At 36.5% G+C, this 22,220-nt stretch overlaps 1 protein-coding gene across 2 annotated transcripts; it reads right to left on the bottom strand.

Annotated features, from left to right (window-relative positions):
• Positions 1-170: 170 nt before the first annotated feature.
• TRIM23 (tripartite motif containing 23) lies at positions 171-22,197 on the bottom strand. 2 transcript variants are annotated; one of them, XM_041470674.1, is made up of 11 exons: positions 22,040-22,197; positions 21,215-21,377; positions 14,176-14,297; positions 13,071-13,349; positions 12,291-12,473; positions 11,543-11,758; positions 10,321-10,455; positions 5,372-5,501; positions 5,145-5,255; positions 3,615-3,739; positions 171-3,256 (listed from the first exon to the last, which is right to left on the bottom strand). In XM_041470674.1, the coding sequence occupies exons 1-11, from the start codon at positions 22,127-22,129 to the stop codon at positions 3,077-3,079; spliced, it is 1,734 nt and encodes a 577-aa protein (XP_041326608.1). In that variant the 5' UTR covers positions 22,130-22,197; the 3' UTR covers positions 171-3,076. The 2 variants fall into 2 exon arrangements, with proteins under 2 accessions (XP_041326608.1, XP_041326609.1); XM_041470675.1 differs by lacking the exon at positions 5,145-5,255.
• Between the last annotated feature and the right edge of the window lie 23 nt (positions 22,198-22,220).

Here is a 22,220-nt window from a genome sequence, read left to right as displayed (position 1 = left end):
ATAACCAAATATATTTCCTCAAAAGTTGCTGCTACCATGAGGAAGTTTATCTTTAGTGAGGTACAGCATCAGTAAGAAAAATTCCACAGGAAACTAAATGTAGTGCACCTCTATTCTCAGAGGACCTTAAAAAATAAAACAAAAAGGCAAGTTTATTAAAATTAGTTCTCAAAGTTTTACATATTTTATTGAAAAGAAATTCTTTTCTGAGCAATGCAAATTGCAGCAGCTCACAAATTTCTTCTACTAAAAGAGCTCTTTCTTTAAAGAAATGTTTACCTAAGATCCACATCTACTCAACACTCTCAGAACCAGACCCTCATAGTCCACAGTAATTTTGAAGATAGAATACAGAAACAGTGATGAAACATGACTGTTCAGTTAGCACATACATACTATTTTTGAGATTAAATTCTTTGAAGAAAGCTACAACACAGTCACTGGATATTGCATTTACTCCATTTCAAAATTACATCAAGATCCTTTGAAAAGTTAATTCAGTCTTTCTAAACAGTTAGCAATGCTTTAGTGAGTTCTAGTTCAAGAAATATTCCAATTACATATTCCATAAGTCAGTACACTAAAAATTAAAGTTCAGTAAAACTGATGAAACAAGCTTAAATTTAAAACGAAAGCCATTTATATGTTGTATTAATGTGTAATACGCATAAACCTCTTAGTGTACTCTACACTGAAGAGTTCACAGACAAATGCAACACTTTCACATTTACTTCAAGTCATCTTAAATAAATTCAATTTAAAAACACTTTCATGGTAGCATTCCATGTGTCACAAGCAATCACTTGAACTTGAAAATATGCATGAGTGAGAAGTTTTCCCCTCCCCTCAAATTTAATGTTACATAAAATACCAACTAGTCACCTTGAACATTTTGAATTAGAACTATGCTGAGCAGCATGTGTAACAGAAGCTTAAGCCAGCTAAAATGAAACTAAATCAGGATTCTTCTAAAGAATGCATGTCTTCTGTTAAAAATATTACAGGAAAAAATGTCTACCATACTTAACAAAACTTGTTCGTATTTCAAAAAGAGCTGTGAAGGGGCAGTCAGCCCTAACTAGGTCAGGGACTGCTCTGCAGCACAGGCTAAGCAAATCCTCAAATCACAGCCACCAACTGCGTACTGTGCAAGAAGTTACAGGCTGGGAAGGAAGAACAATTTTAAGTTTCGTATGTGCAAAAACCCCACTTTCCACTCCATTATAAACGATTTCCAAATTTATCAGGTTGTCTAAAGAAAGACTAAATATTCTGTCTCAGTACCTATACATGTGTAGGCATTGAAGACCACTTCAAAAACATTAAAATACTTTAAAGCTTAGTGTTCCTTCAGGTATTCACATCATTAGACTTGCTCAATCTGAAGCTGCATTTAACATAATTTACCTGAAATTTAAGTAAGAAGAATACTACAAGTGTCATAATAAGGAAGTAGTTACATTAACTGCTCCCTCTAGAAGAAAAGTGCAAATGTACTAAATTATTCGTTTATACACTCTTGGCTTTACCTAAGGTATGTAGTAGGAAAACAACAAAATTCCTAATAATACAATGAAAGCAAACCCACAGATAATGGGATACACCTTCTTTACTAGGTGAGGTCCAGAGCTCTTAAAAATAAACACTTTTCAGCACGGCAAAAATATCTCCACACCTGTGAAAGAACACTGTTCACTCGCACTGTCTAGTTCTCCTGATTCGCCTTTACTCCAGTACGAAAAGTTATGATACACAGTTTTGATCTACTGCTCACAGTTATTGTAACTTCTCTACCAAAATGAAGAGAGTCCACAGCATAGCTTCTTCAGCTGGCAGTGGCCATGGACTTAAGAGAAAAGGGAAGAAGATTATGGTATGTATATCAGACAGATAAAATTGTTCACAAAGTTGCATGTCCAGCAGAAAAAACCGCATCACTAGGTTATTGCAACCTTCTCTAAATTTAAACAGCACTACACCCGTATTTCATGGGTTTGTGGATAAGTAATCTTCAAAAATAGAGGCATTGGTGACAACTCCATGTAGAAGATACAGTAAAAACTGAAAATCTAATTATGCAAGGTTTATATCACATTTTACCATCTACCCTTCTAAGGACTTATAATCAGTGTTCCCTGGTTTTACACTGTGATATTGAATATTTTAAGGCCACTACCTTATTCTGGAATCATGACTTCTACATAAAAGCACACAGCTGGACTGACATTACACCACACTACTTCTTTAAGAAGTTGGTTTTTTAAAATTTAATTTGAGTTCTTCAGGAATAAACTTAATCTCTAAAGGCAGATTATGTCCCTAAGTATGCACAAAATACTTTCACCTCAGTATCACCATAGTATGTCCATAAATAATTCAGTGTGAAAAACCCAACTAACCCCTGCCCACAAGATATAAAACAAGCTGCTAAGTAATGCCACAACCCCTTTGCTCTGCAACACTTTTCACAATTCTGAATTTTCTTTATGCAGTTATGCTGCCTTCCTGTAACAAACAAGCAGGTTAATAAATAATAAGGGAAGCATTTTATTTCATGGTGTAGCTGCATTTAAGTTTCAATGCCACCTTTATATTGATGGATTCTTTTGATATTAAAGAGTAGCACCACTTATCTCTAACTAATAGAGCTGGCTATTCTAATAAACTTGAGATGGATGTTGGAATAGCTTAATGGGAAAGTATTCCTAAACTACTCAGAATTTTTATAATACCAATTAATTATTGTAACCACATTATAACTATTACATTAAATCCAATGCATATTTTATCAGGGAAAAAATTTAAATGTTAACAATATCTTGAAAAGGAATTTCAAGGCATCCTTGTAACACTCTTCCATTCCCATTAAAGGTAGATGTATCAACTTTCAAAATCACTATAATGACACAAGTTTACAGAACCAATTATCCAATCTGGGATGAAGGTTTATATTTTTTTGTAACCACCAACTTAAATAAAGTCCCCTCTTCAGGGAGCAGACCTGGTGCCAACACCCTAAATTGTGCAAACAAAACAAAACCATAAACTACAACATTAAATTGCAGCTGATGTAAAGTTAAGCCACATCCAGGACACCAGCAGCCACTAGCTGCCTTGAAAGCCAGTCCAATCCTTCATAAAGTCCTGTACCACTTCGGGCATCACAACCCTGAATATACCAGCTACGGCCACAGCAGAGTTTGTGGAGACTCAACAGTTCTGTGATTTCTTCCACTGGAAGAGCACCTGCTACATCCTGCAAGAGAATCAGATACAGAGACTCACTTATTCTTCTGTATTATGTTTGTAGCCATTTCATCAGCTTAGACTGAAGCTACAGATCAGTAGCAGCTCTTCAAACACAAAAGACAAATCAAACAGTTAAGCATTTATTACTACCTGTTTACTTGTTATTTACCACAAAAAACCCCCTGGTTGATCAATCTACTCAGCACGCTTAGCACCAACATTTACTTGACCAGCATTACACATAAGGAAAATATCTACATTTTATGCTTTCCACATTAGCACTCCCTGTCCACAGCAGAGGGTTCAGAAGGTTGGAATTTGATAGACAAGTTGAGGAAAACAGAGTAAAACCAAATCACAAGTACCTGTTTATTAGCAAAGATCAAGAGCAAGGCATCCCGCAATTCCTTCTCTGTTAATAATTTTGCAAGTTCACTGTATGCTTCACTGACCCTGTCTCTGTGACTGCTATCAACAACAAACACCACCGCTACAAAAGAAGAAGATAAATGTTTTACACACATTCACATATAAACTGCAAAATTAGCTTCCAACTTACACCATTCCTTTTTCTAGAAGCTTTCTATGCGAAGTTTCTAAGTACACAAATTTTAAATCCAGGATGACTGAGAAATTCCTTAAATATTTCTGTATTTTAAACAAAGTCTAGAATTCATCCTAAAACGGTGAAAAAAAATCTCTAATTTTTTTCCTAGTCTAATATAAAGGCTATGATATTTTAACTACTTAGGTCTAAAACCAGATTTACTATGCGTGGATTAAGTATCTCAAGTTTAAACCATTTCTTGATCCATTTATACTCCATTAACTCCCAAATGGCTGTCTCAGTTTCCCTTAATGGGCTGTAATATTCACAGGTTCAGCCAAATCAGCACAGCTTGCTTCAACTACAGACTACACAATCCAAAAAAGATGGCCAAGGACCCGACATAGCAGCATTAGATTTTACTATCCACTAGAGAGAAACTAAGATGCCAGAAAGACTGGAGAGTCAAGGGGGCAGAGCTAGAGGACAGAATTTAAAATCAAGGGGTTTGCAATGAAAAAACCCCAACACCAAAACTAAAAATAACCGACTGCAGATATGTACCAGGGTAACTGCTTAGCTTTCTCTCCAACACACAGTTCCAAGGCAGGCATGATGCCATGCTACTTCACACAATATGTTTTTAGAGGACAACAGAAATCCCAAAATACAACTTTTAAAAGTTTGAAAACATGAGTAATTTAACATGTTAAAGTTTGCATTTAAGGCTGAAATAAGGCACAAAGCCGAGCTCAGCACATGAGCTGGTGTTTGTAATTCCTAAGTATTTTAGATAATTGTAAACAAATCAATCAAGAAGAACTTCTTTCTGAACTGGGAAAAACCTATGGAGGATTTACAAAACAACAGAAATTTTTAAGTTCATCAATGTTTTCAGACTCAATAATACAATCTACAGTCACACTGCAATAGCAAGTTAGAAGTTACAGAACTTGGTAGAATTTTTTAAGCTGCTGTCTAAAGGCTCCTAAAAGCTCAGTATTTTCAAGTGCTATTTATATTTCATACCTGGCAAGTACTCCTTCTCACTATTCAGACTTCGGGACGCTGTACCTTGTCTGTTGTCAGCTAGAACCAATTTAACAGAGGTTCTAATTTTGTTTGGCTCCATGAACTGTCTGATGGATTTATGGAGAATGTACTTTTATCATGCAGTAGACATTTTGACCAAGTGGATTAAAATTTATTAGCTCATGAATCTAACAGCTGTACTGTGCATTGGATGAACAACTTTCTACTGTCATAAATTATTTCTATTAATATTCTGTCTGGCTTTAAAACACAAGCTAGAAGACAAAATACATTTTAAGAGCTGTATCAGTATTACCTTGCGTATTGAGATAATAATGTTTCCACAAAGGCCTCAATTTGTGCTTTCCTCCTACATCCCAAATAGTAAACTTTAAATTCTTGTATTCTACTGTTTCAACGTTAAAACCTGGAATAAAAATATTTAATTTTTACAGTCCTGCTCTGTATGAACATAAAATAACCAAAATTAGAGATAAATCAAACATTCAGAAAAGTCATTACATTTAAATTGTAGCTACTAACCTATTGTTGGAATTGGCTGCATGAATTCATCTTGCTTTAACTTAAACAAAATAGTTGTTTTGCCAGCTCCATCTAGTCCTAAAGTAACAACCCTAATTTCCATTTTTGGTCCAATATGTACCCGGTTGTCCTGGAAGAAACAGAATGTTATGTATTAATAACAACAGCAAACTTTGGAAATTGAATCTAGAAAACCCTTATGTTTAAAACATGTATTTTGTCACCATTTCTAAAATGACTAAATGGATGGTCTCCAAAAGTACAAGGCACAATCATCAATCACTTCCAGCAATAACAGAAACAAAAATATCCAATAATGTCTGTAGTAACTTTTACCTGACCTGAGTCATGTCTTTTAGAAAGTCAGCCACTTTTGTGACAGTATGTCTCTATTTGATAAAATTTCAAATTCTTGCATCATTCCTAGCTGAGATCATGTGAGGAATTTTTTACGGCAATTAATTAGAGTTCTCTGACCACAAAACTCTTTTTTTTCCCCCAAAGTTATTAATTCCTCCACCTAGAGAACTACTTCCTTGCTGGAGGTTCCATAGCTTTACCTCTTCACCCTAAGCCTCTTCCAATCTTTTGCAACAGTAACATTACTAGCACTAAGCAGTATTCTGAAATAGTAGAGGAAAGCAAACAAAATCCCCCAAGTCATGCTTGGAGACAAGAAATGAGAATCAACTTTCCTATTTATAGTTTACACCAAGCTATTGTTGAGTATTGAAGGAGATGACACTGACAATGTGATCAAATGGCAAAGCATAAAATGCTTTATGTCTAAAATAAACACATAGTCTGAGATTGGTATATATTCCTGAAACACATTTTGAAGTATTTAGAAGTGCTATCTTGATGAAACACCAGAGTTTCAATCACCAGAACTACATGGCAGTACATTTGTTTTCTTGCAAAATCCAGACAACACTGCGCCTACTCCACACAGCCTCTTCTTTCTTCTTACAGAAGAAATACTACTGAGTGCAAAAATGCTACAACATCTCTTGGTAAAAGACCAACAGGTTGCCAGTGTTACAGGACATATAAACATCTCTATCACATGATGTGAAATATCAAACTATTTATCTTTCCATATACACACAAATACACACACACAGAGGATCCATTATGTATCTGGATATATTGTCATAATGACAAGCAACTGGATTCTCCCTTCTGTCATTGGAGAAGTAGCATACTTTCAGAATAATCAATACAATTCAATGACCTTACACTATCACAGTCCTGGAAGAGAATAAAAATACCTTGAGAAATTGCTCCCTAAAAAAAAAAAAATTAAAATATAATTATGCAACTACCACAATGCAAAAGTCAGCAACATCATTACTGTAAGTGTAGAAGCCAGATTGAAGGTTCATTTAATCAAATATGCTGTCTGAAACTAGGCAAAGATGGACATGAAAGTAAGAAATAAGGAAAGTATATAGTGAAGATAACTGTCTTAAATAACTTCCCTATGCTTAAGAGCTTGCAGCTCATGGATTTCCTAAACCAACTGTGAAGTTTCCTCAACCAGCAGATTTTGATGCATTATTCACCTATGAAATTGTCTACTTGCTGCTTGAAACCTAAATGGGCCCAGACGGTCCTTATCACAGAACTCCACAGACTATCTACTCACTATGTAATAAATTACTTTATTTGAATCTGTGAAATGAACTTGTATAAGCTCAGCAGGTTCAGCACTACTATTACACAAGGCAGATGCTCCACAACCAAAAGACTATTTGAGATTTGGAAAATAAAACCTTGAGACTTAACTGCTTTTTAATAAATTTAGTCTAAGTTCTAGATATTTGGAGTCAGAGCTGAAATTCAGTGACAACACTGCAACACAACACGATTATCAGAATGGGTTATCTCATTCTGGAAAAGAACTTGTGGGCAGACTCTTGACAAGCACATCAACAGAAAAGGTGCAGAGAAAGAAAAAACATAAGTAAGTATGCAGAAGGCTCTGAAGAGTCTAAAAAATGCCATGTCTCCAGCACTCTTTTCACGCTCAAACTTCAGTCCTGATTTTATCCAAAATTTCTGTCAGTGAATCTCCCCAATTCTTCTCCGAACCTGGAAGGAAGAAGGAAAAGCAGCAGCTCCGGATAGAGCTGCTCAGTTCACAGGTTTCTTGCAGGAAGCAGTACCCTGGCTATGGGCAGAGCTTGCTGACAGTGAGCCAGTCTGACAATCCTCTCACAGCTCCACCAGATGTACTGGCCACCTGGACAGCTCCCATGGCTGGAGGGAAGAGGCAATACAACTTAAACCACCAGGGAAATGAAGGAGATGAGTGATGTCAAATTTAGCCATCCTGCTGCAGTTTGCTTTCTCTAAGGTTTAGAATAGAAACAGGCTGTTCTCAGCATGTCTGTATTCTCTCAGAAGGAAGCAAAATATAATGGATACCAAATTTCCACTTTTTGAACAAGAAGTTTTGTCACTTCAAAAAAACCCATTTCAAGCAAAGTTGCTATTTAGAAAACTGTGTGTAGCATCTGCAATATGAGTCAGTAATAATGGACTACTCATGATCACAGCTAGAAACTGACATGAAAAAGTCTCTCCTTGTCAATTGTATCAGCACCTTTAACTAAAATGTTGCTTAAAAATGACAAACCCCTTTGTGTCTGCATTTCTGGCATGTGCCTAACTTGATCGCATACTTAAAAACAGGTAACCTTAGACTTCTGTTGAAGTTAAACTTGTTTTCTTAAATCTCAGTGCAGAAAGTGCAGAAGAAAAATCCACAACTATGACCTCTTCACTTTTTCATCCTTGACCTCTTTCAAGAAATTTGATGAGACAAAAGCCCTCCGTACAGGTTTACTTAATGGTATCTTAAAGTGCTTTCCATCTGAAAGAACACTGCCCTCTCAGATAGTCTTGATGTTGTTAAGGGTTAGTTGCCATAGTTTAACATCATAATGAGAATTTATCTGTCAGTCTCAGGCACTGCTTCCTTAATAGCTTCTCTCTCCACAGCATGCACATACACATACTAATGGTGACCATTTGGTCTATAATGTTCTACACTGGTCTATAATGTTCTACAGCCCCTGCACTCATTTAACAGAAAACTTTAAATATTTAATCTTTAAATAGGGATCATGCTCCTTGGTAAGGAGAATTCTCCAAATCCTCCCTTCAGAGCTTTGCATCTAGCTGGTTCATAAAGATGAAATGGTACTATGGCTGTTTTCTTGTGCCATCATTGAAACAAACAAAAAAAAAAAAGGTAAAATTTACTCACTTTCAAGAATGAAAAGGATTTCTCCCCTCCTTAAACCTCGACAACTTTCATTTGATATTAAACGTTCCTCTGATCTGGTACTGTCTGAAATGCTTTTTTACATTTTATAATGGATTCAGCCTTCACTGTATGCTAGCTTGTGACAGAGACCTTTCCAGTAATATAGTAACAGTATACAGGTTTTTATCTGAAGATTTTATTTCTGCCTGATATCTGTTGTCATGTCCAGATATGTACAACAAGCCTCACTGCAAGTCACAGTAGTGGCCATCATCATAACAGTAATCTAAAAACATATTGTCAAGAAAGAGAACATTAAGCTTTATCAGATGTGAGGAAACAAAAAGTAAGAGGCTGAAGGAATTACTTTCACCTTATTTTTTTGTTGCTGCTGCTATTTTTGTGAAAAATTATACTTTAGCACCTTTGAAATTCAGAAATTAACCTTCAGAAGACTTCATAAAAATACAAGTTGTTACAAGACAAAATCAAATCTTCTGGGTCCTCCAAGCCTATTTTAGGCTTCCTGTAACACCTTAGCTAGCTCCCATGATTCTCTTTCCAAATGCTCAGAAATTCAAAACCAAAATTTTCCAAATCTGATAAATAGCTCTGAAAGCCAAAGCCAGACATTCAAAATGTCCCTCTGACTCGCAATTCTTCATCTGTGAAATGCGATTACTGCTTCATTCATGGAATAATGAGGGTTTGCAGAAGAGGTTTCCTCAGCCCTACCAACTCTGGTCTCTGCTGAATAGGAAAGAGACAGGCGGAAGTGAAAATGCTGCATTAACATGGAAATTCAAATATACTGAGGTTACAAAATAAATTATTTTGAAGAAATTTAATTTCTCAAGTCAGCAAGAATTGACATAGAATCTCTATGGAAGCATTAATTTCCCTGCAGTAAATGCTTCAACAGCTACAGTTAAATTCTCATTTTTGTCTCAGTCACAATACATCCTCTTCCTCTTTCACCCATTCAGAACCAAAAAAACCTCATACATCAAAGTACTTCTTGTTCCTTGAGTTTCAAACATATTTACTTTCCTATGAGGAAAGCATCATAAATAATAAATACCATATAAATATACCAAATAGAAGTACCACTATCAAACTCTGAATTATTTCATCCCCTTCAATGAAAGTGGTGCTGAAATTATATTGAAGCAATAAAACCCAAACCTACTTAGAAGATCAATCATGTATAACCTAAGCTATGGGTGAATACCAAGCAACTGTAAAACAAATGACTGTTTAATAAACTGAAAGAAATAAAATTTTTAACATTAGAAGCTCAAAGTTGTAATAGCAGTATTCCATTTAAAAGAGGTGAGCAATCTCCAGGAAATAATCACCTAAAGAAAGGTGTTTCTAGAACTCACAAATGCTATCCAACTTATTTAGAAGAAAACAGCTCATGTTCAAACAAAGTTACTGATATGGTCAATGTCAAAAGAACACTTCTCACCCTTATGACAGCAGCAGGGTGGTTTGTTCAAATACCAGATTGCACTCATCATGTGATAAGACAATGTGGCTCTGATACTGAATTGCCTCAACTTATTAGAACAAAAACAGCATAATAATATACATCCATTATTCCTGCTTTATTTTACATTAGATTTGGGACTTCATAAAGTGGATAACTGTACTTCCATGAGATTAAGAATACCTTTGTAAAAGTGACAGGTATGCTAGCATCCAGTTGTACATGATCTGCAAGTTCTGTAAACTGCTGCTGCTGTTTCTGTAGTGTCTCTAGCAATCTTGTAATTTCCTGTTTGGCCAACACTACTCTGCAGTCATCCTAAACAGACAAAGAAAACAAAAGCATGCCTTTTCTTTAGTAATTTACTTTAAAATACCCCAAATACAATATAAATATGATTGCTAGAAAGAAGGCATTTTAAATATAAATACACTACACTACTTTAAGAAATTAATGTTTATAAAATAGATTTCTTTAGAATTGCAATACAAATGTGAATATCTTAACAGTTTTCTTAACACTAATAGATGCTAAGTAGTTCTGAAAGTTTATAAAAAAACCAACAAACTTTCTTTGTGACCCACCTAGGAGTAATATAAACTATAAGAAACAATAATAACAATGTAACATATAAAGAACATTTATATTTTTCATATACCATTTAAACAGATGGAACAGAGCAACTATTTTGCAGCATATAGCAATACACTTAATAAGAAAATATCAGTATCCACAAATGATCAGAACATTTGCACAGTCAAACCTGACTACACAACCAAACACAAGATCTAAGCAAATCTGGAAAAAAGAAGTACAAATAACACATTCATGAAGTAGCTTTTCACACTCAGTTTACTATTTGCTACACATACCATTTAATTTTTCTCATAATTAAACTGAATGAATAAGGGACCAATGAGAAACTCACACACAGCCACTTTCTTCATACATTTAAGATGTTGAATTACCAGTGTCACAAGTGCTACTGAAATTTAATCCTAATTTAATCATAAAACATATTTTCCTACCAGCCAGCTACGACAACTAGCTTCAAACATCTATACTTGTACCTGCAACTGTAAAATCTTTCCAATACATTCTGCAGGTATTTTTTTTTTGCTTCAGTCTTGTCTTGCCTCCCCACTAACCTCACAAATATCAGAAAGTACTCGAGAAAAATCATGCCACAGGGTTTCCAGTAACTAGAGGACTCTACACTTTTGTACCGATTATCTTTGGCTAACACTCCCTTGTAATGAATACTTAAATCTCACGTTAGACCATGTCTAATTTAATCTTATAAGAAAATAATGCAGAATACCATCTAATCTCTTTTTTAATAGTCTAAAATGAATTTGTACTTCCATGTATTTTGCCATATGCTACAGCTCACTTGCCAACCTACCTGTTGCAAAGTCTTTTCACAGTGAAGGCAAGCTGTTGAAACCTGTGACAGGAGAATGGTCATATCTTCTTGCTGTTGCCTAAGCCAAATCAATTTCTCTCTCACATGAGCATCAACAACACTAAGAGCCATTTCTTCCTGACGACAAAGGGTTTCATGAAGATCAGAAAAATAGGCTCTGACACATGAGCGAGCATTCTCTGCAGTTCCTGGTACCTAGAGTGTTGCAGTAAGGAGATCCAAGAGTTTAAGGACACCAGTTGATTGTAGGAGAAAATTTTAAATTTTATTCCAGATTCTAATTTATTTTCACATCAGCTTGGCTACATCACAGTACAAGTCCCAGTTAGGGCTTATAAGACTTCCTGCATAATACCAAAACACTTTTAGAAGTTATTCCTATAATCACATAACTCATTTGCATGTACAGACACCTCACTAAAAATGACCAGGGAAAAAAGGCTCAATAGTATTATACCACCTACGAACATACACAGTCTGTACACTAGGAGTCAAACAACATTTTGCAGTGCCTCCATATTGTCATATAGCCTAAAAACATTGTAACACTCAAGTTCCCATCTATCTGCTGACCTAAGCCTCAACACTGACTTGCTAAATAGAAGACCTTGAAGTCTTGCCCTATAAAAACGACGCACAATTTTCAAAGAAAGTCCTTATCCCAGTTATTACAGAAAAGCCAATAATCTGTGCATGTGGGGTAAATAAAATTTTTTAAAAAGCATACATGTTCAGTATGGGCCATTCCAACTCCATCTTCAACTATCTGTTCTCCTCCTTCTATATGCTGAACAATTCCAACTAATTTTCTGGAATAATCAGAGATTTCTTCCGTGAAAGTTCTTATACAGTGAGCCATGTCTAAAATGGATGCACGAATCTGGTTCGCTTCTGGTTCCAAGACAGAATGCTATTAATTAAAAACAACATATTAAACATCAATCATAATGATCTTCCTTAATAATCTTTTCTATTTTACTAGATATTTAATATATATGTGCAAGTATATAGGCATATATTTACACATACATATATGAAAGCCAAATAAGAACTTAAAACCATCTTGCAATTTAAAAAAACAGTCAGGACTTACAGATTATGCTGAAACTAGCTGGCAATTACACAAGTAAACAAAAACTTGCCTGTATATCATAATTTATTATAAAAAAGAAGGACAGTTAGATTGCACCAGTGATGTGATATGTATGTACTGTCTGCATTATGAAAACAGCTTTTAAAATGGTGGCCCAATGTCATGCAGAAATGCAGCAGATAAAGAAATTGTCCTTCTTCATATATATATTTACATTAGTAACCCATTGAGTTCTTAGAAATTTTATTTCTTTGTTTTACCATGGCAACTGTCTGACACAAAGGGAAAATTAAAGAATGGGATGAACACATCTAGAATCTATCCTACTTTCTTGACAACCTTTTGTACTTTATTTGGATAAATAATTATGCAAGCCACCCCATGGCATGACTAGAAATTAACTACTAGCAGTACCTTATGACCTTGATGCTTCCCATATTCTTTGCAGACACAACACATGAGAGGACTCGCCTGACAGCCCTCTTCTAAACAAACAAACTCAATGGCATGCACTTGGTGTTGGGAGCACATCGTCTTCTCATGAGGCTTATCAGCAAGAGGTACACGCCTGTGCTTCGCCAGAGTCTTAGTAGAATGAGTAAGCTGGGAGCAATCTGCACACAGGTGAGTGGCACAAACAGTGCAATACACGGATGCAACATGGGCTTCATCTTCATCGCAACGAATGATACTCTAACAACGAAAACCAGGCAAAACTAAAGTGGTTAACATTTAATCCCAATAATGGAGGAAAAATCAGAAGACTTGTCAAAAATACAGGCTTTCTTTAAAATGATACACTAATAAATATTTGGACTACTTTGAAATTTGTTTATAAGTTTTCAATAAACTTTTTGAAAACACAAGTTTAAAGTGTTCAGTGATTCTATAAATCCAAGCTTCAGTGCAAGTTGTAAAGGTTTGGAGGAGAAAATAAATCTGGTTCTGGGAATTTCCTCCAAAGCAGTTATTACAGAACAGAGAATTACAGAAAAACAAAACACCAACAGTCAAATAAGCACTTAGGAAAGTTATCTACACCTAGAATGGTACTGCAAGATATGTTGCACACCAGCTATTAATACTGAAATGATAGGAGCAGCTACTTTTGCTAATGAAGTACTACATGATATAATAAAATTACTATAAAAGGCAACTACTGACAAGAATAGCTGAAGTGTTGAAGAATAATTCCTAAGGAGTTTCAGAAAACTGTGCTTATATGACTAAAACTAAAATAACAAAATGAGTTACCTTTTCTAAAAATCCTACAGGCATAAAAAGGGGGTGAAATATTATGCATGTTTATTAATACCAGTTTATTTTCTGCTTTAGTCAAATACAAATTAGTATTTAATTATGAACAATGAATTGAGGCCTCAATACTAGATACTGGAAGAAAATAATAGTATTATTGGTGAAATTACATTTGGCAAAGAACTGATTTTCAATCTTTTTCCTATTTGGAGATAAATTTTAGCAAACAAAACTTTTTTTTTTTTTGTTTAAAACTCAGTACCTCTCCAGACAGACCAACGCCTTCTTCAGCTGTCCCATACTGCCCAGCAGGTCCATTCTGTAACCGTTCCAAGAGTTCCAATAAAGCAAAGTTCTTTTTCAATCCCCAGACACCAGAATCTCCTATTTTTGATGAAGAGTTAAACAAAAGGGAGGACAGGAAGAAAAATCTCAAGCACGTATCATTTTGAGAAATTCCACAAACCACAGCTGAGATTCAGACAAATATTAAGAGCACAGCAACTACATTAATATTAACAAAGTGAGATACTCAAGTACCTCACTTAATATTAATAAGTGAGGTAGCATTTTTTCTGCAAGCTCACTCCATCTTCTTCTTTCCTTTGATCATTGAGCTATTTAATATTTATGCAGATCCTCCCTATCAAAAGATGCCAAGATAATTCAAAATTTAGAGAAACTTAGTAAAAATACTTGTAAAATAATCTGCATAACAACTAAAGAATACAAGGAACACACACTGTGTATTGCAAAAATTATTGTTCTCAGAGGTATAGTGAACATTTCTACCCTACTAATGGAAGCCATGAAGAATTCCCTCCTGAGAAACCTCATTCCCTGTATCACAAGATGCAACACCAATTGCAGATCTCATGCCAGCAAAATCTAAGTAAGAGTTAAAACAATATTCAGAAACAAAACCCAAGGTACTACACTATTTGAAAAAATGGAAGACCACTCATACTCCCTAGAGCAAAGCAGAAATCCATGTCTATTCCTTATTTAGTAGAAGTCAACATGAAGCAATGAGATGAGAAGCAAAATCAGAACTGCATCCCAATAACTGCTGCTAAATGGTAACTGTATAGGCCACATAGCATATGAGAATCCCAGCAGTTGCTTCTTCAAGGAATTGCTATCCCTTGACTTTTTTCCAGTGTGACTGTCATAAATTTAATGACATTTTCTCTGTTGCAAGGAAAAGGCGGCTCATGAGATAAAGCATCATCTTTGAGCACTGCATCATTACTTTTTAACCATAACAAAATCACAAAGTTGTTGACATTGGGAGGGTTCCCTTCACCACTTTGCCAAGGTCACCTAGAGCTGGTTGCCCAGGACCACACCCAGGCATCTTCTGAAGACCTCCAAGGAGGAGATGCAATCATCCCTCTGGGCAACGTGTGACAGAGCCTGGTTACTCTTACAGTCAAAATTGTTTCCTTATATGCAGACAAAACTTCCGCATTTCAGTTTGTGCACACGACACATCAGCTATCTGCATGAACTCAAGGAAACAGAATTCCCATGTGTTTTCCCAGAGAGCCCGGACTACTTGAATTGTCCAGTTGTCCCACATTGTTTCCTAACTCCTGAAGTATGCTGCCCTGTGGCAGTCTTGTAGGAGTATGTGCCCTTCATCTTTCTGGAAATCAGTGTCATCTCACTGATCTTTTACAGACATGAAGTTTTACTTCTTTAATATGGACATTCATCAAACACTCCATAGATTGCCATTTATGACTGGAATGAAAGTAGTTGTAAATGAAAGACAGACAACAACTACACAGTTATGAGAAATGCCCAGCTGGTAACCACACTGCTTTATGTAGCTTCCACTTTAACTTCATGAAACTTTTTTTCCTTAGTCCATCTTCCTCACAGTTTAGACTATAGACTGTAATACTCTATTTCAAATTTGGTCACTGAGAATTTATGTGCCTCACAGATTAAAAGCAATAAATGGATGATACTGTTTTCCTATAGCTATAAATGGAGTATTTTTAACAATTTTATGCTCCAACACTCTCAGTGGATATAAAACAACACTGATAACCTGTTTTAAAAAAAATATGTTTACCAGTAAAGACCATGCATTTGCTGCTTCCAGAAATGGGCCTATGGAAACACTAGTTAGTAACTAGTGCTAATTAGTGCTAACTGAAGTTAGATATAAAGCAAGGTGCTTTAAAAAGTCTGTGCTTTCAAAGTGAGGGACCTCTGCAGTTATCAGCTCCATGGTGGAAGACCTCTCTGCTCCAGAGAGGCACTACATTGCCAACACTCAGTCTAAGATCAGTGCACTCCTCAAAATAAGATGCAAACAAACAAAATATTTTAACCTTTATTTATCACAGATCTTGTAGGAGTTTACAGAAGGTATGTTCTGTCCCTCCAAAATTACACTAAACCAGCAAAGTCTGCTGTGACATATTCTGATTTCAGAGCTTAATAATTTTTTAAGGTTGAGCACTCCTAGCACGATCACTGTTTTTTCCATAACACAGAACCAGAAAGAGTCACCTCGTATTACCAGCTGAAGAAATACAGAGCACTATATACACTTTTAGAATTTAATTTACACCAAAACAGTTTCTAAACAGTCTGGATTTGCTAAATAGGTATCTAGACAGACTAACTCTCAGAAAACAAAGCACTGAAAAGCAGCTACTTCCTTCCCTTCTAGGATGTTTAGCACTTTCCCACAGCAAACTAACTGTGCACAACCTTCAGCTTCTACAGCATACAAAATAGTCACAATAGTGACTGCTGATACTAACACGCACCTTCTATTTTCAGATTAGCTACTAATCTAGATAGCCATTAATAGCCCAGTATAAATGGATGTACATGTACCGAAAGGATAAGCCTACTTAAATAAGAGATTATAGCTCCTAGTCTTTAAGCAAACATTGTCTTAGCCTTTAGGCAAACACTGGGTAAGGCTGCAAGAAGAACAAGCTATTCAATCATTACAGAGTTTCTTACAAAAGTCTTTTCTTTCACAGGTTTTAGTGTTTGTTACAAAAACCCTAGAAACTGAGAAGTACTCTTCTCAATTTACAACATTGTATGCGATTTTAATCATGTCAATTCTGTTCCATGTCTAGCAGTGAAGAGAAAGTCAAAACAAAACTAATTTACTGAATTGTAACCAATAAGATCAGAAAAGATAAGTCAGTAGCTATTACGTAGTTATTTTTTGTTCATAACTCTAAGATGTCATGAGAAACAAAGATATATGGCTCTTACATTCTTTCTCTTATGTATCATGAGACTTGATAATACAAGTACAAGCAAGTGTATAACATGTCCATCTTGGTCACAGCTAAAAAACAAGTGAAGCTAACTTTTAATTTACTGAAACAGAATTTACAACCAGCAAGTATTGAGTTGGAAGAGACCCACAAGGATCACTGAGTGCAAGTCCTGGCACTGCACAAGCCATTCCCAATGACCACACTGTTTGCCCGAGAGCATCCTCCAAACACTTCCTGAACCCTGGCAGACATGGTGCTGTGACCACTTCCCTGGGAACCTGTTCCAGTGCCCAGCTACCCTCTGGGTGGAGAACCTTTTCCTTATATCCAACCTAAACCCTTCTAATACAGCTTCAGGCAATTCCCTTGGGTCCTGTCATTGCTCACAAGAGATAAGAGATCAGTGCCTGCCCCTCCTCTTCCCCTCAAGAGTACTGAAATAAAAAAAGACCATATCAACTGGCTTCCCCTGATGAGCTAGGTGGATTACCTTGTCATAAGCATGCATTCTCGTAAAAAAACATGTCTGATTTCACTGGTATGCATCATAAAGTTTACATATTTGCACAAATGGGACTTTGCTCCTTTTAACTTTAAATCTACCTATAAAATTTTCAGGTACCTGACCTACACATTTTCAATACAACTGACCAAGTGGTTTTTTTATATCTGAAATCATTAAACAATGAGTTCTGTAAATACATCCATTTACTCTCGGACTTCACCTCAAATTCTGCTTTGATCACAAATGTAAGAGAGTCTAGTGATCTCATCCTTGTGCCTAGAAAGAATGTTTGTGCCCATCAGAAAAATCATTACACATTCTGACTGTCATCTCAAAAGAAGAATAAGACATGAATAGCAGGAAATGAGAGATACTGACAGACCGAAGATATTAAGACTGACTCCAGCTAACAATACAAACATCAATTTCAGAAGCATGAAGCTTGACTGCGGAAGTATTATAGATAATGAAAGGGATAAAGGAACAACTTTTGTCTAAATGTTTAACTACATTTTCTTGCACAAGATTTTTAAGCTTCAGCTTGGCACTCAAACACTAGCAAAGGCATATGTAAATGTAAGCAACACCAATCAGATGGATTCCATGAAGGATGCCATCACCTGCATATCTCTGTGAGCAAGTTTTAATGATAGAAAATAATTTCAGCTCTGCAGTAATGGTAGATAGAGACAAACTCCAAAGCCGTAACATCAGTGCATTTTTCCTAAAAATACCCTGATCCGCATATTAATTAAAAAAACCCCAAATGTTTTTGTCTTTTCTCCCAAATAAACACACCTTAAGGAAAATCTTTGGGAGGAGCCTCTTTTTCTAGGGACACCATTTATTGGATTTTCCCCCATATAAACTGTCTGAATCAACACTCTCCAGAATATATGATTTCAAAAGTTTGAAAATAAACCGTACTTTTCCTTGCACCTTTTTGGTTAAAAAAGAAGTTAATCCAATTGAAGACAACAGTTCACATACCTTTAGCATGTACATACTAATTTAAAATTTTCCATTAGAAGATTAAATCACGGGAAATTTCATTAAAGAATTCTTTAAAAACCCAGCAAAAATCAATGTTTTGTCTATTCAGCAATGCAGAATGATTTGGGCAAGCATTAGTCCTACTTGCTCGTTACAAAATGTTTTCTCTTGTAACAGGATTCTGTGAATTATTAGAAAATTTTGCTAAGCATGTAAACAATGTTTCAATTTTCAGTTGCAGAACATATATTTCCAAAAATCCTGATTCACAAAGTACTTCTAACCTGGCCTTCACATACAGTAATATATAGAAAGAAGAGACAGCCCTGTATATTTAAAACTGAGTCCAGTTCCAAAAAAAGAGAGCTACATCTACCCATATACAGATCTCCCAGTATTTCTTTCAAAAAGCTCCCAAGATTACTTAGGAAAACTTGGATGAATATAGTATTAAGTGCTTTAGTAATAAGAACAATGGAAAAAAGTACCATAGGTTACCTTACACCAACTAGAAGTCTCCATAAAATCCATAGTTATTTATTAAGAAACTGTTCAGCACAGGTGGCTTTATGTTCTAATTTTACGGCTTTTCTTTCAACAGAGTTTTCTGTTGGCAGTGGTCCTATAATCAAGATTTAGACACTAAACAGCTCTCTGAGACTAGAGAACATTATTTTTTTTATTGGAATTGTGGAATTGCTATAGGGTGAACATGGAGCTTGCTTTCTCATACCCTCAAATGGAGGGGAGGGAAGTATGAAAAGTTCCCCTGGGTGCTGAGTTGCTCCCCTCTGCTCCTAAGCTCTAGAACAAAACAGAACTACAAGTGCAGAAAATTTAACCAATACCAGGAACTACTTGGTGATTAGAGAAAGGTAGCAAATGTACAGATATCTCAAAGAGGGGCCACGAGCTGCACTTCACAAAACTTCCTAGTTTTATATCCTAGAACCAGTAATATGTCTGAAGGGTGTTGGATATGGAAAGACTGAAGTGCCTACAACCTCCCCCTCCCTCAGATCACCAGGTAAAACTTTTATTCACAGAAGTATTTTTATTTTCAAGCTGTTTGGCTAAGATTTTCTACCCATTACTTTAGTAAGCAACTGTTGATCAGAGTGCATCCTTCTTCTTTCTAGTGTTAGACAGCAGGATGCAACTCTATTTATCAACTCCTTAATATACAAGGATCCTGAAGCTTTTAATCCTTCTTCCTAACTGTTGCAAACTTGGAGATTTGATAATATTTCATGGCATTTCATCAAAAACTTGTCAGAAAGATTTAAAAAATCTGTAAATTCTTTTGTAAAGCTTTATTTTCATCAAACATGAAACACACTGAAAAAATATGATAGGATCCTTTCAGACGCCTGGGAAAAATTGCACAATAAAAATTAAGAAGAAACAAGCTCCCCATCACAAGAGAAAAAGCAGTGGTCTTGGACAAAAATGTTTCATAACACATTAGAGCACAACAGGACCAAGTGTTGTGCTCTAAGACTCTCCCTCTAAAAGCATAGTTTAAGAAATCTTAAACTGTGCAGCTGTACAGTCATAGATAAGAAGCCAAACAAACCATGACTCTTAACCACTCTACTAGACTGGCAATCATTCATGATTCTCACACTTTATCATTTCCCTTGCCCAAAAAACCAAACCCCTCTTTCATACAAGACTGATATTTCTTTTCCTGATTTCTATCTTCACAGAAATATCCTGCAGAGTGCCTTAATAATCCTAGCAGATTCTTGTACTTCAAAGTCAAGTGAATTTGATACTTAAACATTTCTTTCATGGTTTGCAAGATTAGAGAAGTCCTTTTCTAGAGATTCTCCTTTCAACAGGCTCCTTTTTCCTCCAGTGCTTTTCAAAACTGCTGGAGCCAGTTCTATTAACAAGTTCCTTTTGTTACAGCTTCCTCTGACAACTTGTCTTCTCTATAACCCCATGTGGACTTCAGAATAATTCTTATTCTGAAGAAATTATATGCACATGTCATCTTTTGCCTAAAATAAACTTTCACTGTAAGAAAAAAATCTTTGTCTTATCCTTTCAAATAGCATGTGCAGACATTGTTAGAGTAGGGGAATTCCTGTTGGTAGCGTGCCACTATCAATAATGCATGTATAGAAGTCACTAACGTTGTAAAAACCAGGTTTGTTATCACTGATCCTTCCCTCTGTATTACTTCATCGTGAATTCAGGCAAGTGTTTGTCAAAAATTTAACTATTCAATTACTTGGGTTTAGTGTTCAGGACAATAGGAAACTAATACTCACAGTTCAGGAACCCTTACACAGAAACATTAAACAGAGTAGTCACTTTGTAAATATAGGTGTACAAGAAGATGTCCAGGTATAAAGCGTTCAAGCCCAGGTTCAAGAACATAAAGGCAAAATCCTTTCTTTCCTCTCCTTACCGCACATTCATTACTTGGAAATATCGTCACTAAGTGGAACACTAAGAATCTATGTCAAGCATTATCTTCTAGATATCCTTGACTGTAAGGTTTGAAGAATGTCAAACTTCTATTCTCTTACCTAGTTCAGTAACCTGTCGATCAAAAGGACAACGAACTGCTCTGCCATGAAGGGGAAGCCGGGTAAGACAGTCATGGCAGACAGTATGGCCACATAAAAGCAGCCGGGGAACTTTGTCCCCTTGCAGCGAAAATACATCTTCACAGACCCCACACTCAAGAACCTGTAAGTTAAAAAAGACCATTTTTGGTTTTAAGCTAATTAAAAAGCAAAACTTTACACAGGAAACTATATGACAATTTATTTCACAGACGTTCATGTAATCACAGTACATAAGTTGAGTCGGTAATTTTGCTTTATATGCACACATATAACGATCATACTATCGGTTTTTAAAAAGTAAATAAATAATTAGACACAGAACATTTTAACTACTCAGCATCCTGCCTGACCACCACTAGTTCCTACGCACTTCATTTAATACGCTGCCACAAGATAAGCCTACTGGTCAAGAGGTCCAAACAAGAAACATCCTCGCAGGAAAAGGAAGCGGCCAGCAAGACCCTGCCAGAGCAGAGTGTTGGCCGGTGGAGTTTCCCCTCGCAGCTGATGCTCATAAAGAGGTCAGTCACACCAAGTGAGCCAACTAGCAAGCTATAAACGCAGCACCGAGCTATTGCGAGCAAACACTTGCGGGCTGGAACATCTCAAGCTATAAACAAAAGGCAAAACTGATGGTCATACAGAAAATAAAAAGAAACACCAAAACCAATCCATTAGCCCGGCACCCCAAGGGGCATATCCTGCACCACAGGCCTCCCGCGCCGCGTCCTGGCCGGGCACAGCCCGGCCTGCCACAAAAGCTGGGCCGAGCCACCGCCTCACCTTCACCGCAGCGCCCGCCGGGCCGCGACCGCCACCGCCAAGCCCGCGGCCACTCTCCGGCCCGGCCTTGTTTACAGCCAGGGCCGCCATCTCGGGGAAGGCGGAGCGGAGCGGCCCCGCAGGAAGGAGCGGAGAGCTGCCGCCACCTCAGGCGCCACCCCGGCTGGCGCAGGCGCCGCCC

The sequence above is a fragment of the Pyrgilauda ruficollis genome, unplaced genomic scaffold, assembly GCF_017590135.1.
Source record: "Pyrgilauda ruficollis isolate IOZ18807 unplaced genomic scaffold, ASM1759013v1 scaffold25, whole genome shotgun sequence".
Taxonomy (NCBI): Eukaryota; Metazoa; Chordata; class Aves; order Passeriformes; family Passeridae; genus Pyrgilauda; species Pyrgilauda ruficollis.
This window is presented reverse-complemented; position numbering and strand designations above follow the sequence as displayed.